Source organism: Festucalex cinctus, chromosome 5 (assembly GCF_051991245.1).
Source record: "Festucalex cinctus isolate MCC-2025b chromosome 5, RoL_Fcin_1.0, whole genome shotgun sequence".
In the NCBI taxonomy this organism is placed as follows: Eukaryota; Metazoa; Chordata; class Actinopteri; order Syngnathiformes; family Syngnathidae; genus Festucalex; species Festucalex cinctus.
The window spans coordinates 17,988,267-18,010,881 of record NC_135415.1 but is presented as its reverse complement, the minus strand read 5'-3'; the positions used below and the strand labels follow the sequence as shown (position 1 = coordinate 18,010,881).

The window sequence follows — 22,615 nt, the reverse complement described above, 5'->3', positions numbered from 1 at the left end:
TCCAATTATGCTCCCTGGGGTTGTGAGCACAATACGGCAATCTGATTGGACACTAATTGACTTTTACATCCATGATCTCATCTTTGATACTATGCTCTTATATGCTAGTCTCATAGTGTTTGCAATAATAATGTGGAACATAAACAATTAAGAGATTTTCAAGTAAGAAAACTACTCTGTGTTTGCTGACTGATCAAATTGCTAACCTTTGTATGGTTGTGTGAATTTTCTCATGAGGTTTATGCTGATGGCTTCACTTTATGTTTTGCCTTTGAGTCAAGTCACCATTATAATATGTTTTATGATTTCTACATGTGGTTGATATTGGTCAAATCAAATCTACATAGCCTAAAGGGACATTACTACAAAAAATATTTTGACTATTCAAGCATACTTGGTTAGATTAGCCAAAAATGTACCATGACTTTAGACTCAAGGAGTAAAAAGTAGTCCTCCAAATAATTAAGTCATCAGGCTGTTGAGTAACTTTATATTGTGCATGAATGCCATATATAAAAATATACAACAACAATGTGCAAATTCAAGTATTATGTAACAATTACACAATTACAAATATAGAAAATAACATAAAACGAGGCACATACATCCACAATTATGTTTAACACACATGAGACAGCACAATAAGCTAACCTGGCAGAGATTATTAATTATATAATTTGATTATATTGGACTTCAGCAGGAGTATTCACCCACATTTATCAGTGGTTCTGACATCTGTTTCATTACTCAAAAACAATTTGACTTTTGCCAATTTAAAGCTTTATCTTCAGTGTTGCGCAAACATTGCGGATTGCTTTTTCTCTTTGTTATTGTGCACATTTTCTAGCATGAGGAACAGACTGCTGCAACTTTTTTGGATTGGGTTGGACTTGCTGGTTTTATTTATTTTTAAAGAGCATTACATTTTGCAAGCACACACCGAAAGGCCTCTTGTATGTTGGGAGAAGTTCTTGTAAGCTGAATTGCTGACATTTTAACTCTTTTACTGCCATACCAAATAAAAGATTCCATTCTTTCATTAGAAGAGAAAAGTATGTTTCTACCTTATTCCATTCTTTAGTAATCACCATTTGAAAATATGTAACTTGAGTGACATTGAGCAAAAAAAAAATTGAAAACAGAAGGAGAAAACAAGCTTTTTGTGAAAAGATACATTTTCTCCACAACAGTGACTTTGACATTCATATTTTTTTGTTTAGTGAATTAGGTTTAATGTTGACAAAGGCTTTGATCATTCACGTCATCTTTAAAAACGTTCTATTTCTTCAGATTCCGTCATGTTTCATTGCAATTAAATACACCTAGTCCATTGAAAAGAGATACAAGGCTGCCATCTGCTGGTCATAGTTAGTGGGTGTTTTTGATTCCACAACCCATTGACCAGGCAGCGCTGCACTTAGACGTTGCACTGCCCATTGATTTAAAAAAATAAAAAATAAGTTGACGTCATTTAAAGTTTATGGTGGCATACATTGTGATTTTACTAATCTTTATTAAACGTTTTTGGCGGTCAAAGAGTTAAGCAGACACAGACAAAGTACGACATAGCAGTTTTTTTTGTGTTTTTTTTTGTAATGTAAGATAAAAATCGATATCTGCAATATTTCACATAAATGAGTCACTTTGAAAACTTTGCTTCTGTGTGGGGCCAAAGAGACTTTGTGCAGTAATGTGACGTTAACAAATACATAAGAAACATCAACTTAATATGGGTAACAATGTGAGTTTGCAGACAAAAGCATAGCATTAGATGACACAAACACATCAGAGGAGAGACACATTGTGTCCTCTGACATCAAACAATAAGACCGCATTATAGCATCATCGAACCAGATTCCCATGTTTTGTGTATCCGGCTGCCAGAGGTTCCCCAGTGAGTGTGACTGGGGGTTATAGTGTAACCAAAGCGTCTGTCTCCTGCTCACCAGCCAGATCCGCCGGTTCAGCTCGACTGGGCCCAGTTGTCTTGCTTTCACGTTGACGACTGTCTGGGAAAGGTCTGTCTGGGGTTCAAGTACATTAAAGTCATCCGCTCCACTCCCACCGAGCCTCGACACAGATGGCTCCAGATGCAGCTGGCGCGGCGCGGAGCAGCACCTGACACACGCACACCAGAATCACATAGGCAAGCATAAACACAAATACACAAAATTACAAGTTGGACCTGAGGTATGGACAGCGCTGCTCACTTCCATAAATGCATGTAAACACTGATGGAACCGCATCCACACGCTCCCAGCAGGACCATATGCTGCGACGCATCTGCAAATCGTCATTTGGAAACAAGCAACACACACGTTACAACATGGCACGCTCACATGTAAACCAACACATATTGCGCTCACTTGCAAGCATATGCCAAGGCAGGCCGACGTGTGTGCGGGTGTATGTGTGTGTGTGAGCACCATGTGGAAAAGCCATTTTTCTCTGCAGGAGTAAACCATGAACACTAGGGATGAGCGAGTACCGATACTAGGCATTGGTATTGGGGCGATACCAGGACTTATGTCAAGGTATTGGTACTCCTGAAAATGGGCGAAACCTTGCGACTGTTGTACGATCGGGAACTAGAAATTAAAAATTAGAAGAATAGAAAATGTCCATTAATTTTATGCAATTCTAAGAAAAATGTCACAAGTATGTCTTTCCATAAACTTTCTTAGCATTTTATTACTTGTGCATTTTAATGTATTTATTTGTACACACTCTACTGCTGTGTTTTCCATGACACATTTTAGAATTTGCTATGTATTTGCATTTTTTTTTTTTCAATAATTTTGCCATAGCAATTTTTAGGAAATGTTTATTTAATCCTGGGACTGACACATTATTATTTTTTGCTTGCAGGGACAGCTTGAAGTTGGAGAGAAATGCTTGAAATGTCGACTGCTTGCCTACTCAGCTATTCCCAACTTGCCGAAGTCGCTCAGGTGCAAGCGGGAGACAGCGACAGTGCAGCTGTCACAGGTGAACTCAGCAAGTGGTCTGCAGTGGAAGACCTCCACAGTCGTTCATCCTCCCCAGATCAACTGTTTGCAAGTATAAATTTAGCTCAGTTGCACAACTGTCTCCTTTTGACACCAAAACAAAGACAAAACACTTCATATGATTTTATTTAAAAAATAAAATGCAAAAAGCATCTAAAAATTTAGAACTTTTTTTTTTAGTATGTAAAAACTTAACTTGTAAAAACTTGTAAAAACTTAAAATGGTTCAGTGTATTGTGTCTGCCCTATTTGTTAGTTTGAGCCTCAAGTGCCCTTCAGTAATACTTCAATTAAAAAAGCACAATATGATTTCTGATACCACTTGAGGTCCAATTCCAACCTAATTGTTCTTTTATCGACAGTGAAATAGCAAAAGACTACAGCCAATTTGTCTTGTGTTGATTCTACCATCGGATCTGTGCAGCTTCTTCGTTGCAATGAACATTGAGAGAATAGCGGCACACCTTTGTTTTTACATCAGTTATTGCGACTGCTTCTTCTCTCTTTCAGTTAGTTAACATCATAAACCACGTTGGGAGTATTCACAAATACGACGAGAATCCATCTTGTACTACTCCCGCTGATCCGTTCGCAACCGACCATTTCTAGGTCTGACCAATAAGGCGTTGTTTAGAGCGGGACATGCAGTTGTGACGAAACCAGGAAGCGTCGACGCCGGGGGAAACAAACAAACCTTACATAGACGAATGGACGCTGCAACTAATTCTGTTCTCGCAGAATCACTCGCCGTTTCTTTGTTGAATGTTGCACAGCGGGAGGTGCTTCATACATTTTTATCTGGTAGATGTCCGTGATTTTTTTTCCCTCTAAGACGAGACCGAAGATGACATTTCATCCCTTGCCGTGATTTGTCAAAACAAATGCTGCCTCATCCAATCAGCTTGAAGTATTGTACAGAACGTCCCGCCTTTCCCGAGTAAATCACTGGGAAGCAGTCTCAGATTGATATTGTGAAGAACTCCCTTGAGTGAATCACTTTGTTTTTGTGAGCTTTTTTCACAGTAGTCAATATGACTTGCAAAACATTAACTAATAGGATGCAGCATTGTTTCACAAATGAATACACAATTCTTTGTAGATGAATGCTGTATGAAGGAACAACCAATTACATTTTATACTAATTATATTTCATAATATATCTTTTGGTAATAATCTGGAAAAGAATGTTACACTTCCATGCAAGCTATTCTTCCATGCGAGGTGTTCTTCCATGGGTTCGAGGTTGCTTCCATACATCCAGCCCTGCTTTCTTCATCAAGGTCTCTCAGTCAGTGGTTTCTTCAAAGTCATCTGAATCCATCCCTGCTCTCTGCTGTTACTTTGTATTTTTTTGCCTGTGTGTCTTGTCTGCGCCACACTTTGCATGACAGTTTACAGTACTATATTCCGTTGTTTTAAATTATGTTGGATCTATTATTATTATTATTATTATTATTATTATTATTATTATTTTTATTATTATTATTTTATTTTATTTTTTTATTATTGTTGTTGTTGTTGTTATATGCCAACTTAGATTTAAATGGAAATTCACTTCATAAAGTTTGGAATTGTGGACGGGACTTTCGGCGAAGTATTATTTAAGAAAAGACCTTTTGCTGGAAGTCTGACCTTAGTGCATGACTGATGTGACCTCTTAGATTGTCATCATTTGCGAAGACATCAGCCTTAACCTTTTTAGGTGGATTACCCTGCCAGTTTGCAGGTGTGTTCCTGCATCACTCGCTCAGTAAATGTGTGCACCAGCATGTGTTCCTTGTTGAAGTGGACATTTGTGTGTGGGGAGGCGGAGGCGGAATTGAGCAACAGTTGCCTGATGTGCGTTTGTGAGGGTGGCTTCTTGGAGATTAAAAGATAAAATGTGTGCATGCGCTGAGTCTACATCCAGCTCGATGCAGAATAGAGATTGATGGAGGCTTGCCTTGAGGAGGATACTCTGTTATCTCCTTGTAATTAAAACCCACCTCATAAAGATTATTGACTCCCCCACCGCACAAACTAGCATGCTCGCTGGCTTGGCAGGGTTTGCTGAAGAAGGGTTCTTAAAAAAAATAAAAAAAATAATTAAATAAAAAAAAGAAAGAGAAGAAAAATAGCATAATAAGCAGCAGCCCATATTTCCCGATTTATGCGGAACATTTAGATGTGGTTAAGTTATTGTAATGTGCTATAAAACCTGAATGTGAAATTTGTAATCCACTTTGGAAAATTGCTTACTATATTGCATTAACATTCCCTGAAAGAGCTTTGGAGCCATGTGTGCCAGCTTTATTGTACACCATAATTTAAAAGTCCTCAATGCAGGTACTAAATACAAATTTATTAGTGGAAGGCATAAATAGGCACGCTGAGATGAGTGATGGCATGCTTGAGTTTTTGTTGGTAACATAGATTACATAGCATGTGTGAGTGTGTGTCTAATGGAAGGAGAGTTAGCATCTCAGTACAGATCTATACATTAGCTCCATCAAAAGTTCATGTCCACACTGTAGGAAATGTTTGCTTCAAGTCCATGATACGGTCTGTTAAGGACTAAAAAGTAGAAGCGTAAACTACATTGTATTTGCCTGACAAGCAGGCTTTAATTGAATGAAGATATTCTCCAATTCTGCTAAAACTGCCGCAACAGGCCAACATTGTTCACAAGTTTGTCGTTAAACCACTCGTGGGGTTAGTTAGCTGGAATTCAAAATCGCTGATGAGCAATGTTGCTACGTGGCTGATGTAACAGCCAAACAAAATTAATTTTCTCAATGAAAATATGTTTCAGGTTATAAGCGGGATTTAGCTGGATTCCACCAAGCCGTACTACAGAAATAAGATACACAGAGACTGTTTTACAACAAAATGTTTTTATATTTTCACATGTACCTGTGATTAAAACGAAAGAAAGAAAGAAAGAAAGAAAGAAAGAAAGAAAGAAAGAAAGAAAGAAAGAAAGAAAGAAAGAAAGAAAGAAAGAAGAAACATGAGGAGTCTCGGTTGCCAAAATTAATTGTTCCCTTTAGAAGTGAGATCTAATTGGCCACTGCTAGACAATCCATAACTGTACAGTATCTATTATGTTTTACAACAAAATGTGTTTTATATTTTCACATGTAATTAATTAAAAAAAAAAAAAAAGAACGAAAAAAACAAAAACGAAGCATGGGGAGTCTCGGTTGCCAAAATTTACACAAGCGTTCACAGCAAAATTAATTTTTAATTTAAAATTAAATGCCATTACTTGTATGCAATTTTAAGAAACAAAAACGCTATATTTTGTGTATGGATCTTGCTATAAATTATCTGTCGAAAAAAATAGGGACATTTTATGTATTAAAAGTAGCAGTGGTATTGGTACTTGGTATCGGTATTGGTGACTAAAAAGTGGTATTGAATATTGTTTATTCCATACCATGGTCTAGTTTCTTAAAAAAAAAAAAAACTAGAGGATGATATAGCGTTATTAATCATTTTTTCCCCAAAAAACATTATTTATCTAGAATTTCTAGGTCCTTAAGTTCAAAATCTGTTTGACTGCTAAGAAATTGTTCAGAGAAAAATGCAATTATATGGCTGGTTACATCACAGTCTGTCATCGTCAATGTCTGGGATGCTTGGCTCTCAGTATTCATGAATGAGTATGAACGCAAGATGAAATTTGAATTGTTTGCAGGTGTGTGATGTTGTCTGCTGTACCTGGCATATGATGGCATACGCTTTAAGTAGTCAATCTAACGGTGTTTGTCACCCGTTGATTAAAATGAAATGTTAGAATCCAGCTTTGAATATTCTACTCCAGCATTCTACATTGAAAAACTTGTCTTCCCCGACTTCACATGATGCCTTCTGCTCCTCAAAGTCCCTCCTCATTCACATCCACCACTCATCGAACCATAATTCATTTCCGGAGGAAGCATCGTTACCACACAGTTGGACCCAGCAGCTTGATATGCGCTAATTATAGTGTGTGTTTTACATGCTAGATGACTTTTGCTTAGTCAGAGATGTGCCAAGTCTCTGGTAAGTGTTGATAAAAGCGCTGCAAGTGCTGTGTACGTGTGACTGGAGGAGTGTTTGTGTTTAGTCATGTGTAATAGCCTTCAATAGACTGAATACACATTATAGAATAGATGTAGCATACACATCCCTTAAGGCATGATTATTAAAAGACACTTGAGTAATTTCTTAATTCCAAGAGTCTTGCACCAAACCTGACACGAGCTGCCATCCACGACTTCACAACGTTTCGAATGTTCTCCGCAACCCCCGTGATCCTTTTCGGAGTGTGCATCACTCGCTACTACATCAGCACTAAACGCGGCTCTGCCTTTGGCTAATCAGGCTGATTGGAGGTGTCCTTTGGCTCACCTGGGGGCTTCCAATCCTATTAGGCCAACCGTCCTGAGCCGAACGCACCCAGCAGCCGCTCGTGTTTGATCACTGGTGCTTAGAGCCCACACTTGTCCTCTTATGTTGGTGTTAAGGCAGGAGGGAGGGGAACGGTAGGGTGGGGTTTAGTAAGGGATGGCGGGGAGGTGGAGGTTCAAATGTGATCTCCTTAACTCTCCAGGGGGGCAGAGGGTAGTTCGGTGCCCCACCTCCTTCGCTGACACCCAACTGGAGCTGGGCTTTAAACTTTTGATACCAGCTGAAAAGCGTAACATGGCATGTCGTTTCCAAGAAAAGTGATTAATGGAGGGAAGGGAATACTGTGGCAAGGAGAGAAATAGTCAGGTACGCTGGAGTATGCTGGGAAATCAAGGAATTTAAGACCATTTTTTTATTATTCCATTGATCTGCCTTTCATCTATCCATGCAAATCCCTTCATCCAATCAATCAATCATCCAGGTACAGTAGGGCTGAACATCCAACCATCCATTTTCTTGATCGCTTATTCCTCACAGGTGTCGTGGGGGTGCTGGAGCCTATCCCAGCTGGCTTTGGGCAGTAGGCGGGGTACACCCTGAACTGGTTGCCAGCCAATCGCAGTAGGGCTGAACAATTAATCAAATTCAGTTAAAATCACATTGAAGAAGGCAATTTTCAAGTTGCAAATATTGCAATTTGATTATTTTTCAAAATTGTTCAGTCTTAATCTTTCGGACTAAACTGACAAAAAAAAGTGTGTGTTGAATTTACTCAATTTTATTTTGTCAAGTGGTTGCACATAAAATAATCATCTGATTCCAGTAGTTGCATAGTCTACATGAAAAAAATATCTGGCACCAGCAGACTGTCTGTCTACTTTAAAAAAAAAAAAATATGTAGGGTTCTCGTGGGGTCTAAAAAAAAAAAAAAAAAAAAAAAAAAGTCTTAAGTCTAAAATTCTGAAACTTAAATTTCAGACCGTAAATGTCTTAAAAAAAAAAAAAAAACTACCAGTATTTTCATCCCAGGACAAAAATTTAATTTACCTAACTCTTAAAATTCTTACACCCGCTCCATCCATCTGTAATGCTGAGAAATTTTGAACATGTTCAAAATTAATCATCATAATTAATCAAAATACAAACAGGATTGCTCTGACTGTGCTCTTTGACAGACGAAAACGTCATTTCAGTTGCATACACGGTTGTCACACCTTGTCACAACAAAGCTGTCCTGATAGCTGCAATACGCGGACACTTTTATTTTGTAGGTACTGTGGGAAGTGTTAATCTTCATGATGTGTGGAAGTGGGGTGTAGCTGCAATTTGCCAATTTCCTTTTCAACTAACTTGTTTTAATCTTATCTGAAAGGTGAAGCGTTGGTAAATATCAATAGGCATGAAAATCACCATTGTTGGTCTAAAATTTGTGTTATAATAAAAAAAAAAAAAGTCTAAAATAGGTCTTCCTGCAAAAACCCTATATCTGGGACCAGATGATTTTATTATGTGCAACTATTTAACAAAATAAAATGGGGTCAATTGTACACACCATTTTTAAATGGTGTAGCTCCTCCAACATACCTGATTCTAATGATCAACTCATCAACAAGCCTGATAATGATCCTCCTCATTTGAATCAGGTGTGTTGGAGGAGGGAAACCTCTAAAACATGTAGTTAACGGTCCTCGTTGGTAAGTCAGAAGTCCTGCACCTGATTCGAATGATCAGCTCATCAGCGAGCTCTGCAAGGGCCTCATAATGATACTGATCATTTGAATCAAGTGTGTTTGAGGAGGGAAACATCTAAAACGTGTAAGAGTTCTGTCCTCAAGGATCAGAGTCCTCCTCCAAACACACAATTCAAATGATCAGCGCATCAGCAAGCTCTTCAGGAACCTAATAAAGATCCTGATCGTTTGAATCAAATATGTTGGAGGAGGGAAACATCAAAAACAGGAAGGAACCCGGCCCTCGAGGACCGGAGTTTGACACCTGTGGCTGGAACCGGATGATTTTATTTCGTGCAACTACTTGACGGAATAAAATTGAGTCAACCTGGACTTGTTGCCAGCCAATCGCAGGGCACACAGAGACGAACAACCATCCACACTCACAAGCACACCTCGGGACAATTCGGAGTGCCCAATTAACCTGCCATGCATGTCTTTGGAATGTGGGAGGAGACCGGAGTACCCGGAGAAGACCCACGCGGGCACGGGGAGAACATGCAAACTCCACTCAGGAAGGACGGAGCCTGGACTCAAACCCGAGTCCTCAGAACTGACCATGTACCCATCTAGCCTAATTATCCACCAATCCATCAACTTTTCAATTCATCCTACCTACTGCCTATCAAGCCATCTATTCCTACCTACCAATCTACCAAACATCCCCCACCCCCATGTCATCATCTAAATTGATGCATGTGTATTTCTATCGATCTCCTTTCGATCTTGCTTTTCAATTAGCATAACCATAACCACACCACCAGAGTGCTCATCTCTTTCCAAAATTCTCTCCCATGTACTCCACTTATCACTTTGTCTCTTAAACTTCCCCCACATGCTATTATTTTATTTATCTGGCTGAAAACCCATCACAAGTCTCTGTTGTGGCTTTCCTCTCTCTGCCCCTGCTTCCCCCGATATCGCCTCCCCCTCCTCCTTCTCTTTCATCTGGCCACGAGTGTCCAGGAAGAGCCATGTGTTTCCAAAGTGGACTGGATGGGAAATCGAAGCTGGGCTTCTGTGTTTATCAAGCCCTAGCTCCGTCACCTTACTCCTACTTCTGTCTGGAAGCTCCGACAAATTGGTGACAGCAGCGACAAGCGTGGAGCACCTGTGCTCCTTTTTTGGGGTTGCGCACGTCCACACAACGCACACACACATGGCATAGCACCTTGGCCCTGTTTAGTTTTATTACAGATGTCAGGTGAGGAGGTGGAGGTAGGACTGCTGTCTAAAGTCACCCCCCCCCCCCCCCCCCCTTACTCACGCACACCCTCCCGCCCAACACACACGCAACATCATTTCCACCATGCCGACACCTTGGCTAACAAGACCTGTGAACTGCAGTGACAGAGCTCCTCGGCTTGTCAGAGTTCCAGTCATTTAATGCCAATATGTTGGCCCCAGCTCCAATCCAAAAGGGTTTCTATATGCACACAAAGACACAATTGGTTTCACAATGTGCCACTGAACATTCGCCTCTGCAAGACTACTGCTCCTTCAGTTTAATTCTATTAGAATAACGTGCATTTGCTAAAATATTTGAAGTAATTGTGTTTCTCACAAATGTGTGCCGGTCGCGCTGTTCTTAGTACACTAGCGAGTATCGAGTTGTCTTGAGTCATTACATGTAGTTTTGTATGGATTGCACTGCACAGAAAACCTCGAGCTCAATATTTTTTTTTCCCCGAGTGCCATCTCTTTTTCACTGCCGCAGTCATGTACAGGTAAGTCGAGTAAAATGGAGCGCTGACTCGGGTGAGAGCCCTAAACAGCCGCGCTTCCTTCCTTGGAAATGAACTGCGCAAACAACGTCTGGCTATTGTGCCTAAGCGCTTACAATGATGCCATTTAAGAGACTATTGATCCACCAGCGCAGGGTCAATCACTGGATCAATTGTGTGTGTGTGGTGGTCAGCTCGAGGGCTGCTTGACTGTGTGAACGAATGGATTGATGAATGGCTGGATGGATTGACAGAGAGACTGAGTAGTTCAAGGTTGGATTTGTGGACAGCCGATTGGGAGGAACATCAGTGTCAGGTCTATACAAACATGAACTTGTGGAGATGGTGTTGCAAGTCTCAATCATCTGCGCTTTTTCATGTAAAACTGGAATTGCATGCTAGACCCTTTCCTCCTTTGAAAACCAAAGTAAATGTTTTCGTCATATAACAATCTTGTTTCTTATTTTGCTAAAATCCGGCTCTATAACAGTTCTAAATGTAGATCATTTTCAGTTGTTCAAGGTTGTTTCTAGGTCATAATTTTTACCACAAAGTACAGGTTAAATTGGCTTGTAATAAATGGAGGGCAACACGGTAGAGTGGTTGTAATGGACTGAACAAAAATATGAACACTTGTTTTTGCTTCCATTTTTCATCAGCTGAAATAAAAGATTTAAAGTTTTTTTTTCTATCTAAACAAAGGCCTTATTCTGTCATTTTTGTTCACAAATCGATTCACATTTGTGAGTGAGCACTTCTCCTTTGCCAAGGAGGTGTGGTATATCGAAAAGGTAGCTAGGCCACATGACTGAACTTTAAGTTCAGCTCAAAAAGAGTGGGAGCAAAAACAAGTGTTGTGATCATATTTTTGTTCAGTTTACTCATATATATCCTCCCAATATGGTAGTAATTCCATTTGTACATTTTCTATGCTGCTTATGTCACTGTTGGGGTTGAGGACCCAAATACAAGGAAACAGAATGTACTCAAAAACAAACACTAAAAGAAAACAGTTGGGTCAAAAATTGGACCGACCCACTAACTTGGACCAATTTGACCCAACTTTTTGTTGTTTTGTACAAAAAAAATGGATTTTGTATAAACAGAAAGACAGACCAACAGAAAGTTGGATCAAGTTCATAGGTCATTTAATTTTTTACCCAAATTGTGTTGTTTTACTCTAAATACTGTTGGATCAACTGTCAAAAATAAGCCAAATTGGGTCAAAAAAGTGACTGACTGAATTTTCTGTTATCTAGAAAGTTGGTTCAAATAAATAACCCACAAACAACCCCCCAAAATTGTTTGCTTTATGGGTTATTAATTTAATTTGACCTAACTTTTTGGTTAAATATTGTAGCTCATAGTTGGTTGGGATAATTTTTTTATCCAATTCAATTGGGTTGTTTGAATAACCCCAATCATTGGTTGAAATGAATAACCCACAAACAATCTAAAAAAAATGGGTTGATTTGTTGGTCATAAATTTAATTTGGCCCAACTTATGGGTAAAATAATTGAAAATAGCAAAACAAAAAATGTTCCTGGATTGTTAAAAACACCAAATTAACAAGATTCAAAGTACCTCAAAACAAACACTAGAAAAAAAAGACGTGACTACACACCTGAATCCATGAGGGGCTAAGAGAGTTTGTCTTATAGATGCCGACTGTGCTTAAAGTCTGACAAGATTTATGGACATCTCTCATAGCATCCTGAGCTTTCACAATATGGAGTATGCATAGCGCTTGCGGGACTTCACGCATGACTGTAGTTGAAAATCTGGATTTTTACTTGATTTAAAAGGAATAGTTTTCCCCAAAACGCTCGACTATAGTGCCGTCTTGACCTTTCGTACCGTGGGAAACAGTAAGCGGGTGATAACATCAAATTATTTTTGTTATTAGCGCATTCCACTGGGTATATTCTCTTTATTTGTTTATGCCAGACTTGATTGACCTAGTTACCCAGCTCTTGGCAACGCAACACGAAAGTATAACACAAAGCAACTGAGGAGAGGTGTAGATCCTTTATTATTCCTCCATTTGAGACATACGAGTAAACACACGCATGCACATGAAGCGCCGATCATCGGGGAACGGCTGAGGTCATGCCTCATGACGAAGTCAGTACGGGGAAAGCGCTCGTTTGATATTCCGTGAGAGATGTCAATTGTGCCCTCAGTGTATTTCTATGGAAAAATTGTAAATAGACCCTTTGTAAATAGCTCCTCACACTGCCAATCACCCTGTCTGCTCTCTGCACCGCAGCATTAAAAATTGATCCGTAGCCACACTAGGGTGAAATGCTAACATTGCTGCCAAATGACTGATTAAAAAGGAAAACCTTTAATCTTTGCTTAAAAGTGTCTTCTGCCTTGGCATGCCTTCCCCTGTGCTCCTCTATCTTCCAAGACTGCAAGGGGAAGGAGGGGGTCGCGGTTGGGGGGCGGGGGGGAAACCGGGTCATGCTTCATGTAGAGTCAGCGATGTACAGTGATATGGCTCCAGAGGTGAGGGATTTAACTAAGAGCAGATTTAGGAAGCAACACGCTCCGCTCTCTTCGGAATTTAACCCCAAGCCAAAAGGTTAAAATCGCATTTGAGCGTCCCGTCAGAGGAGGCAAATGTGTTGGCACGGCTGCTAATGGCGCACAAAAAAAAAATCCCATGCAAGAAATAGCTGGATCATGTTGACAATGCAGCATGAAATACACTTTGCCATGCCTCAGGTTTGCTAAGAAACTGTCTCTGAATGCTCGTTTCACTCACAAAAATTCTGCATTTCCCTATTATGACTTGCCTTTTTTACTGCTTGTGAAAATATCCCCTTGAGGGAAAGGAATTAACCCCTACATACAGTAGTAGTACTTTACAATGTTTTTGTAAAGTTCTTTACTTGGGCTCGGACCCGCAACTAAAATCTAACATCTACCTGAGTGACTAACACAACCACAACTTATAGTAGAACTTCAGATCTACAGTATTACTTTTATACTGCATGATCCTCTATACAGTAAAAGGACATTAATTGTGTTTCATGCAGCAGCCAGAACAATAGAGATTGTGTTTGCCCAGAAAGTGACACTGACTTCAGAGACTGTGTCAGCAAGAAAACAAGAAGAAACAGCCAAGGTTAGATAAAACACACCTGCTTTATCTTGCACTATATTCCATATTCATGTTCCTTTGACTTACAGTACTTGATAGAGCGTAGTTGAACTGAAAATCACGGACTCGCCAACTGATGCTCAATTTTCTGGCTCTTTTAATTGTATTTTTTCAAATGTATCGATTATACTGTGTCATCCCAATAAGTATGAGTGACAATCCACGTTTTTCTTTCTTTTCTTAACTGTCAACTTTCCTTTGAGTTCAGCAAAATTTGTGAATGTAATTGGATTGCATCGAGAAATGGTCCATCCATCCATCCATCCATCCATCCATCCATCCATCCATCCATTAAAGCTATTTTTAACATACACAGATTCATATGTCTCTTGTTTGTGCATATGAGTCCTGATTGGGAAATGTAACACAATGTGGCCAGGAATGTTGTCACAAAAGATATATTTCAAATCCATACTACAAAATACGAGATTTTCCCTTCAATATGGGCCATTTATTTTGTTGAGTTGTGGTAGGGCAACTTGTGGCTGCTTAACCATGACAATGTGCTTCTCTTCACAATGCCTTAAGCATCTGACAGTTCCTGGCCAAAAAAAAATAATCCTCGTGCTGCAGCAACCTGCCCACTCATGACGTTTTTTTTTTCTCTCTCTCTCAAGCTCAAGTTTTGAAGATGTGGTCGATATCAAGCGGGCCATGATGATGGAGCTGTGGTAAAGTGTAATCATAAATTTTGGGAGCTTACTTCAAAGTGGAAAAATTGTAGATTGTAGCTTAGATTTGAAATTTGTCTTTGTGGCACCAGTCCTGGAACTTTTCTGAAACACCTTTTACGCCACTAAAGTCTAACCTTTAAAGCATCAAAGTGTTGATTATGTTCTCTTGAAGGACCTCTAAACTGCTGCACTCACCCAAGCTGCCGCCCCCCTCGTCTCTGTCATTCAGGTGTTTACTGTCATTTATACTCAGGCTTTTGTATAATCCTCTCACCACACCTGAGTGCTCCCCACTTCAGTGTCACTGGATTTACTCTCTCCACCCGTCTCCCTGTCTCACTTTGCCTGTGCTCCAGTGCGCATCTTTTTTTTTCTTTTTTCATTTTGCTTCACAGCCATTCTTATGCACACGTTGTCATTTTCCAATGTAAATAACACGGATAAAAACGACATTTAACAGACATTTTACCTTTTACACACGGCGCCCCCCACGTATGTTCTCAGTTATCCTTCTCATCAGCCAGCTTGTCTGCACGAGCTTGTTTGCCTGTAGCTAGAAATTAGAGGTTGTGATTTAACTCATTGAGACAAAAGAGAAAGACAACCAAACATTAATAAAACAAATGATTTGGAGAAGGTGAAGAAGAACGAGAGAGGAGATGAGTGGAGGGGAGGGTGAAGCAAAGGCAGAAATGGGCCAGTATGTATTTCTGTTCTACTTTCATTCGGCGGAGGCTTCATTAGGAAGTCTGTTTCCAGAGCGGCGCATGCTTGTATGCGAACATACGTAGTTAGGGATTGAGATTGTGGTCGTGCACGTGCACAAATATGCAAATACATGTGCATGATGTTAAAATTATTTGTGCGTTCTAGAGACAGCTCTTAAATTATTTACACCCAAGACTCTAATTGGTATCGAGATTTTTAAATGGGGTCAATTATTGCTACGCCGTTCCATGAACTTTTTCTTTTGTGTCAGGTCTGTACATGTTACATGTCGCTGCTCCACTCTGTGAAAAACTATAGAGGACCAAAACTGCCAAAACAAAACAAAAAAAAAATAGATAAATAAAAATATAAGTGAAAATAAAAAACTGATATAAAAAAAACTAATTTATAAAATAAATACAAAAAAACCCCTAACAAGAAATAAAAATAAGGAAAATATATATCTATGCACCTAAATAAATAAGTATAATAATAAATAAATACAAAAAGCAAGATACAAAAATAAATTTAAATACAAAAACAAATATCTTACATTGTTCCATGTGCATGAATTCTAATTTATTTCTGTGGCACAGGCATAGCACCAGCATGTTGCTCGACCAATAAGCAAATAGTTCAACCCAAGACACACTTATGCCCTTCTCATTTGGATAACTTTTACTTTTCATGCTTTTAATGCTGAAATTGTCTGAAGAATGAAATAAATAAATATTTATTTATTTAGACAGTTTTGTTCCTCCATACACCAATGCACACCAAGCAAAATACAATATAATTCTGAAAACAGATTCAGTTGCATTGCTATGCCTCCCTATGTGTATATGCTGTGTTGATATTGTACAGTACATATGTTCTGTAAGTGAGATGATGAGTCATACATGTGGGTTGAATGGGGGGCACATGCACACAGACCCTCACACAGCCTACAGCGATTCACAGAGCTGGTATTAGATTTAAGCTCCTTAATAAGACCAATTATAATTTTTCTGTGTACTAATTAAGGCAAGCAGCATTTCTTCAACTCTACACTTGCAGATAGGTGTACAATAAATAATGTAATGTACTACATACACTCATAATGTATTTGTGTATGCCCATGCATTCATATATGAAGTAATTTACAGTAAATTCCTGCATACAAAATATTTTGTATACCGGTCCGCCAGACTAATTTTTTGTGCATTGATGACAAGACCTTTAGTTTCAACATTTTCGTTGATTATGATATCCATTTCATGAAATTATTTTTATCACTTCTTCTATTACACACTATCTTAGCTCGTAAGTGTAAGGAAAAAGTGCATTATGCTTCATCCTCACAGGGCTTCAAACACATTGGCCTTGAAGAAGAAGAGACAGATAAAAAAAAAAAACAGAGGGCAGAATCAGAAGAGGCGCTCAAAGAACGTGCAACGATACATGTTTCAGCATTCAACAGGGTCGGGTCAGCAACTGGAGGGGCCAGAACACGAAGCAAGCACTCCACAATCAGATTTGGATTGTGGAAGGTGAGTAGCTGCATTCATTACCTTTACAAAAAGATTGAATAAACAGGAAAGTTGTCATCAAATTGTGACACTTAAAAGTAACGGGAATCACCCTTCCTCTTATTTTAATTTTAAAGGGATTGTGTACACCTAGAGGCAGTATTCAATCACTTTGAGCGGATTAAATTAGCAACAGAATATGAACTATTTGGCAGGCTTAAGGTATGACTTCACTAGGCTGCTACAAGAAGATTTGAGGACAGAAAGCAGCTAAAAAGTAACATGGGAAGACATAATAGCCGAAAGTCGGCCACAGTTGGTCTTGGAGATGGAGATTATTTACAGTGTCATCGTAAAGTGATCGTTAGAATGTTCAGTCGTACAGTATGTGACTGTTTTCATGTAAATCCAGCAAATGAAGTCTGCTGTCACATTGATTTACTCGTTTTCTCCTTACTGTACGTCTTTGTCTCTTCAGGAAAGGGAAAAATGTCTGCCGACTTCAGTCCAAAAATCTGGAAGCGATAACTGAACTTTGTCCCGAGTTGTCATGAGTCCCAAACCAAGACCTCCTGAGAGACGTGCGGGTTCTCCGGATGGGAATGTGTGCTCTTGTAACAATTGGTGTGTGAGATTGCCCGTCGAGAACGCTCTTTCTCCACCCTCCAAACAGAACTTTATCTTGTTTCGTCTCAAAGGAATCTGTGAGTCATGTTCAATTCAATTCTACTTTTTGAACAGTGCCAAAATATAATGAAGTCTTCTAAGGGCACTTATTGTGTAGCGCTGACCGCGTTCTTTACAAAAACCTGACAATTTCCCCCTGTGGGCAATCACTGAGCCACAGTGGCGAGGACAAACTCTTTTAACAGAAAAAAAAAAAAAAAAACCTTGAACAGAGCCAGATTCAGGCTGGGCAGCCATCCAGCAGTGAATCTGGAAAAAATATGTTTTAACTTTGAAGCTTCATAGTATGTCAAGATGTGTGTGCTATTTGAAATCAAGATACACAGTCTGTGTTCCAAGAACCACCTAAACAGCACCACCAATACAGAAGCCTCTCAGATTATATTAGCTAATTGTGCTCTTAAATGAGGACGGCGACTCCATAAAATACGCTCACCCAGCTCCCAAGGATGTGGCAAAATGGTGTACACTGCTTATTACCAACATCCCAGTCATCACTCGTGACCCTTGACCTCATCAGAGAGCAGACGTCAAGCTGCCTGTGGGAGCCGCTGAGTGTTAAACTGACCACACTTGAGATGATTCCATACAATCGAACTGCGCTGATGACAATGTAATGCTTACAATATGTTGTTTGCTCAAAACATAAGCGAGCCCCCAATCGCGGACCCCCTCCAGATCTTGGCCTGTTGTAAGACATTTCACGGTGGAGCGCTTTCAAGGCTGAACATCTCCGTGGCAGGAATCACATGTTCATGCTACTACGGCTCTGCTCACTGTCAGGAAATTGATTTGTTTCAGGGATAAGACTGAATATGATGAGGTTCTTCTACCAAAAATCGGATCATTGCAAATAAATAAATAAATAAATAAAATCCTTGGAAAGCTACAGCATTCAAAGTGAAGTTTTCATTAGCCTTATTTGACTCAACTTTCATCAATATACAATGTCGTCTACTAAATTTTTAGAACATATTCTGCACAGAGCAAAACTCCTGTACAATGGCTGCGAGTTGTCATTTTGTGGTAAATTATTTTCTCCCGTGGTGCCTCAAAAGGGGAATGCACTCTGTAAGCCTCCCAGAGGAGCTGTATTACTCAATAATTTATTGTTATTCAAAGTATTAAAACATGTTGCTTTATTGACCGTAATACAACAATCAAGTTGAAAACACGTCTTCCAACTTGCAATAAAGCTGCCGGCCTATTTTGTTGCGAATGTTATTCTCAGTTTTATTCAGGTTCGCTTGTATTCAACTTGTCACATCGTCACAGCTCAATTTTCTAATCAACCATTCAATCATTTACAGCGGATACTTGCGGTTTGGTCTGTTTTTCATGGAAAATGTGATTGTGTGTTCCTTTTCTGAAGTATTTTTGGAGTTTCAAAAAAAAAAACATATACAGGCATATACATATATGAGTCAACATTTTTTTACTCTATTTTTTCATTAATTATTATTTAATTAATTAACATTTTTACATAAATTGTTTGCGCTGATTCTGAATCTGCCCTTGATTTTTCTCAAGCACAGCAGATTTTCAAAATAATAATAATATAATTACATTAAAATAATATGTAATATAGTAATATATTTAGCAATATTCATTGATTAAGGTTTAGGTTCAGCAACAGGGGGGATTTTTTTAACCTTGCCAGCAAGCTGAATTCTCGCGGTATTTGTGAGTTCACAATCTCCGGAGAATATATCATGTACGCTGATACGTTTGCAACCGACCATTTTTCGGTTGGACCAATCAGGCGTTGTTTAGGGCGGGACGAAACCAATAAGCGGTGATGGTGGCGGGGAAACAAACAAAGCTATTGTTGTCATGAGGATATCAACATAGTTTTCATTAACTCGAATCTTTTACAGGACGAAATCTTTGCAACTAACTCCGTTCTTGCAATAAGCAAAGTAGCTTGACTAAACTGTCAAGAGTACGTAATTCTGAGGCCCTCATTACCCGTATCCCACCCCTTTGTATTTTAGTGCGTGTGCGTGTGTGTGTGAGAGATTGAGTATAGGTTATGTGTATCATGTCCGGGGCCTGCATGGAGCCTCCTTGCCAATCGATTCAAGGTGAGAACTGTCGATTAAACACCCTGAGCCGTGCTCTAAACTTAACCCCAGGGTGATTCCAACCACACGCACACACTCGCACACCTACCTGTCATCCATCAATACCTCCACCGCAGCCCCTATTGATCCCCCCCCAAGCCAACCTTTTTCACCCCACGCAGTACAACATGAGGGCCAAGACGACGTTCATGCAGGTTTAATTTCTGACAGATTTACAATAAAGCCCAAGTTATTATTTAACTCTTCCGGCTGCAGTGCGCTCTTTGATTTAGCGCCTCAGCATGAGGGATGAGTTACAGCTGACGCGCACAGTCTGCCTGGGCTGGAACGGTAGGCAAGCCGCTTCATAACTCAGCTGCCAAATGTGTAGTTAGTCAATCACTTGATCTGTAATCACAAATGCTGCCAGAAATTACATGAGTGATGAGCTGTAATAAAAGCACTTACTTTTCCTGCTCTGTCTCTTAAGTGTTATTGGCAGACCCCTCTCTCCCAGGAGGCCGCGGCTGTGAGACAAAATCCCGATATAAACTGCCTCATTGGTCCCTGCCTCACGCTCCCTCTCTCTCTCTCTCTCTCCCCGCCTCGCGCTCCTTCGCTCTACTGTACTGTACGAGTGTGTATATGTGAGTGACTGCGCTAGAGTCGCATGCAAATTTCTTTTTGACATTCCTCCCTCCATTCTTGGATTGCTTCGCCGCGGGACAAATGATCCTCACTCGAGTAAAGACAGCCATCCACGCCTCAATCATTTATAATCGCTAAATGTCTGCAGAGGTGCAAGAAAATACGATTCACCAAGGATGACGCTCTTTACACACACACTGCATTTGTAATCGGCCGGTAAAATGGATCACATTTTGCAAATCTGACAACTTATTGTTGTTTCCTGCTAACTTTACTCTAAAAAAATGCTGTTTTGTTTCCGAAACCACTCACTGCGTAGCTGTAGGCTCTGAGCAGATTGGGTTACTTTTTTCCAAGGTTGGGTTCATTATTTTAACCCGACAGACTGAATTGAATATTGGACTTGGGCGGGTTGAACAGCTGAAGCTGTTCGCCATTTTGGACAGGTGTAGTGAAGCTGAAGTAAATTTAATGTAACAGACTTGGAAAATATTGGCGGCAGCTGGGTGGGTAACACCGCTGACTTTGAACACAAGTATTCAGATCCTGTACATGTGTAGGTGCCACTGTGTACTAGTTAGCTCCAAGACATTCATGACTAGCCCACGGGTTTCTTCGAAAAAAAAAAAAAATCAGTTTGGAGAGACACTGTGACTTGGTAAAAAGAATTAAAACAGAAGAAAGTTCATGTTTGTTCGTTTGTTTGTTTGTTTGTTTGTTTCATTTTGACCCAACATGCAAACAAATCCTCAACCCTCAACCTTGCATTGGCTCTATTTAGTTTGGACCCAGCACTGGGTTAGCTCTTTCACCCAGTTTGGGTTCCTTTTGACCCCGCAATTGAAAGGTTGCTGTAGCACATCACCAGCAGATCTGACCTGATAGCGTAGCTAATCAAAGATTGCACAGCCTTGACAACCACTCACCTCCCACCCCCACAGCACGACGTTCCACGTGACGTTTTTATTGATACGGATCTCGGTAATAATTACACATTCTTGTATGCACTATTGATCAGCTCTATTGATGAAATCATATTTTACTGGAGAGGTCTGATGATTTGATGTATGGCAACATAAATCTCCCCTCGCAAGCAGCTGCGTTGGAACTCCGACTGCAAAGTGATTGATGCCCCCACAGATAAACACGCAAAAGCACTTCTATCATTTCTATCTGTTGCTTGAACACAGCAGTATTAGTCACAGGTTAAAGACAGACAGAAATATAATCATATCCATATCTTGGGTCCATCCATACAAATAGATGATTGCAGGGGATGACAAGTGCTTTCCAGCCCAGCTCATATGATGTGATATATAAGCTTGGCTGTTTATGGAGTCAGTGTTCCATCTTATCATGATTTGTATTGTCAGGCAGGGCTGAATCTCCATGGTGGTAATAGATTCTGATGTGGTTCAAATGCACTGTAGTGAAGGCCAAATAGAGATGAATGTGAGACATTGTACGGAACTTTTGTTCTATATGAAGCGGTTTTTTGATGTGTTTGTATTGTCGGTCGGAGAGCTAAATGGGGAGCTAGAGGATCAAATGTGATTCAAAGCTGAACATTTCAATAGGCGTAAAAATAGATTCTCACAGTCGGGCAGAATCTTTGAATTGCCAAAACCACTACTTTCCAAGAAAAAAAAAAAACCTCCATATTACCTAAGGAGACAATATGGTCGTCATTGTAGAAGTGTGTGTGAACACCTTGTGGTTCAAGTTAATAATGTTGTACTGTCCCGTACCAACAATAAGCTGAATATCTCCCCAAAATGGAGATCCTAACGTTGACATCACACATCCCAAAATGGCCGGTAGCGCAGCCATTTTGGCATGATAGAAAACGCATCTGCCACTTTGCGTAATTAAGTAAATTGGTACAGACATGTCACCGGTGATGGCAGTGCCAATCAATGTCTGCTGTCGCACCATGCCCCCAACAAGAGAAAAGTTTTAAAAGTTATGGTTATGCATCTTCCCAAACTCTATTTCAAAGCTCCAAGAGCCATGAGCGATGCAATCACAAAAAAAATCAGCTGAATAGGTTGTCTAATAGGCAGAAATTAATCACCCTGCAGCAATAACAAACTAAAAAAAAAAATCACACCAGTCTCCCGCACATTCAAGAAGAAGGGGAGTGATAGGACACTTAACAGAGAATCCAACATGTGGGGACTTATAGTATCAATTGTTGGAGAGAAAAAAACTGAATACGTTTGGACATACGGGGTTTTTGTGCCTAACAGTAACCATATCTGTAAAGGGAATTGTATAAAGATGTATTCCTATAATGTTTCCCAAACATTTTCCAATGGCAT

At 39.7% G+C, this 22,615-nt stretch overlaps 1 protein-coding gene and 1 long non-coding RNA gene across 3 annotated transcripts in view; one reads left to right on the top strand and one right to left on the bottom strand.

Moving 5' to 3' along the window:
• The window catches only part of LOC144019232 (uncharacterized), a 231,555-nt gene extending 215,994 nt beyond the window's left edge, over positions 1 to 15,561 (top strand). Inside the window, exons 5-6 of the mRNA XM_077522163.1 lie at positions 2,869 to 3,060; positions 14,624 to 15,561. Of these exons, the coding sequence (XP_077378289.1) occupies positions 2,869 to 3,060; positions 14,624 to 14,635 (204 nt within the window). The 3' untranslated portion in view covers positions 14,636 to 15,561. The remainder of the gene's footprint in view (positions 1 to 2,868; positions 3,061 to 14,623) is intronic.
• Positions 1,589 to 20,190, bottom strand: LOC144019769 (uncharacterized). 2 transcript variants are annotated; one of them, XR_013283771.1, is made up of 3 exons: positions 20,115 to 20,190; positions 2,211 to 2,283; positions 1,589 to 2,118 (listed from the first exon to the last, which is right to left on the bottom strand). It is a non-coding gene; the product is annotated as an uncharacterized LOC144019769 (long non-coding RNA). The 2 variants fall into 2 exon arrangements; XR_013283772.1 differs by lacking the exon at positions 20,115 to 20,190 and adding an exon at positions 15,150 to 15,233.
• Positions 20,191 to 22,615: the final 2,425 nt, after the last annotated feature.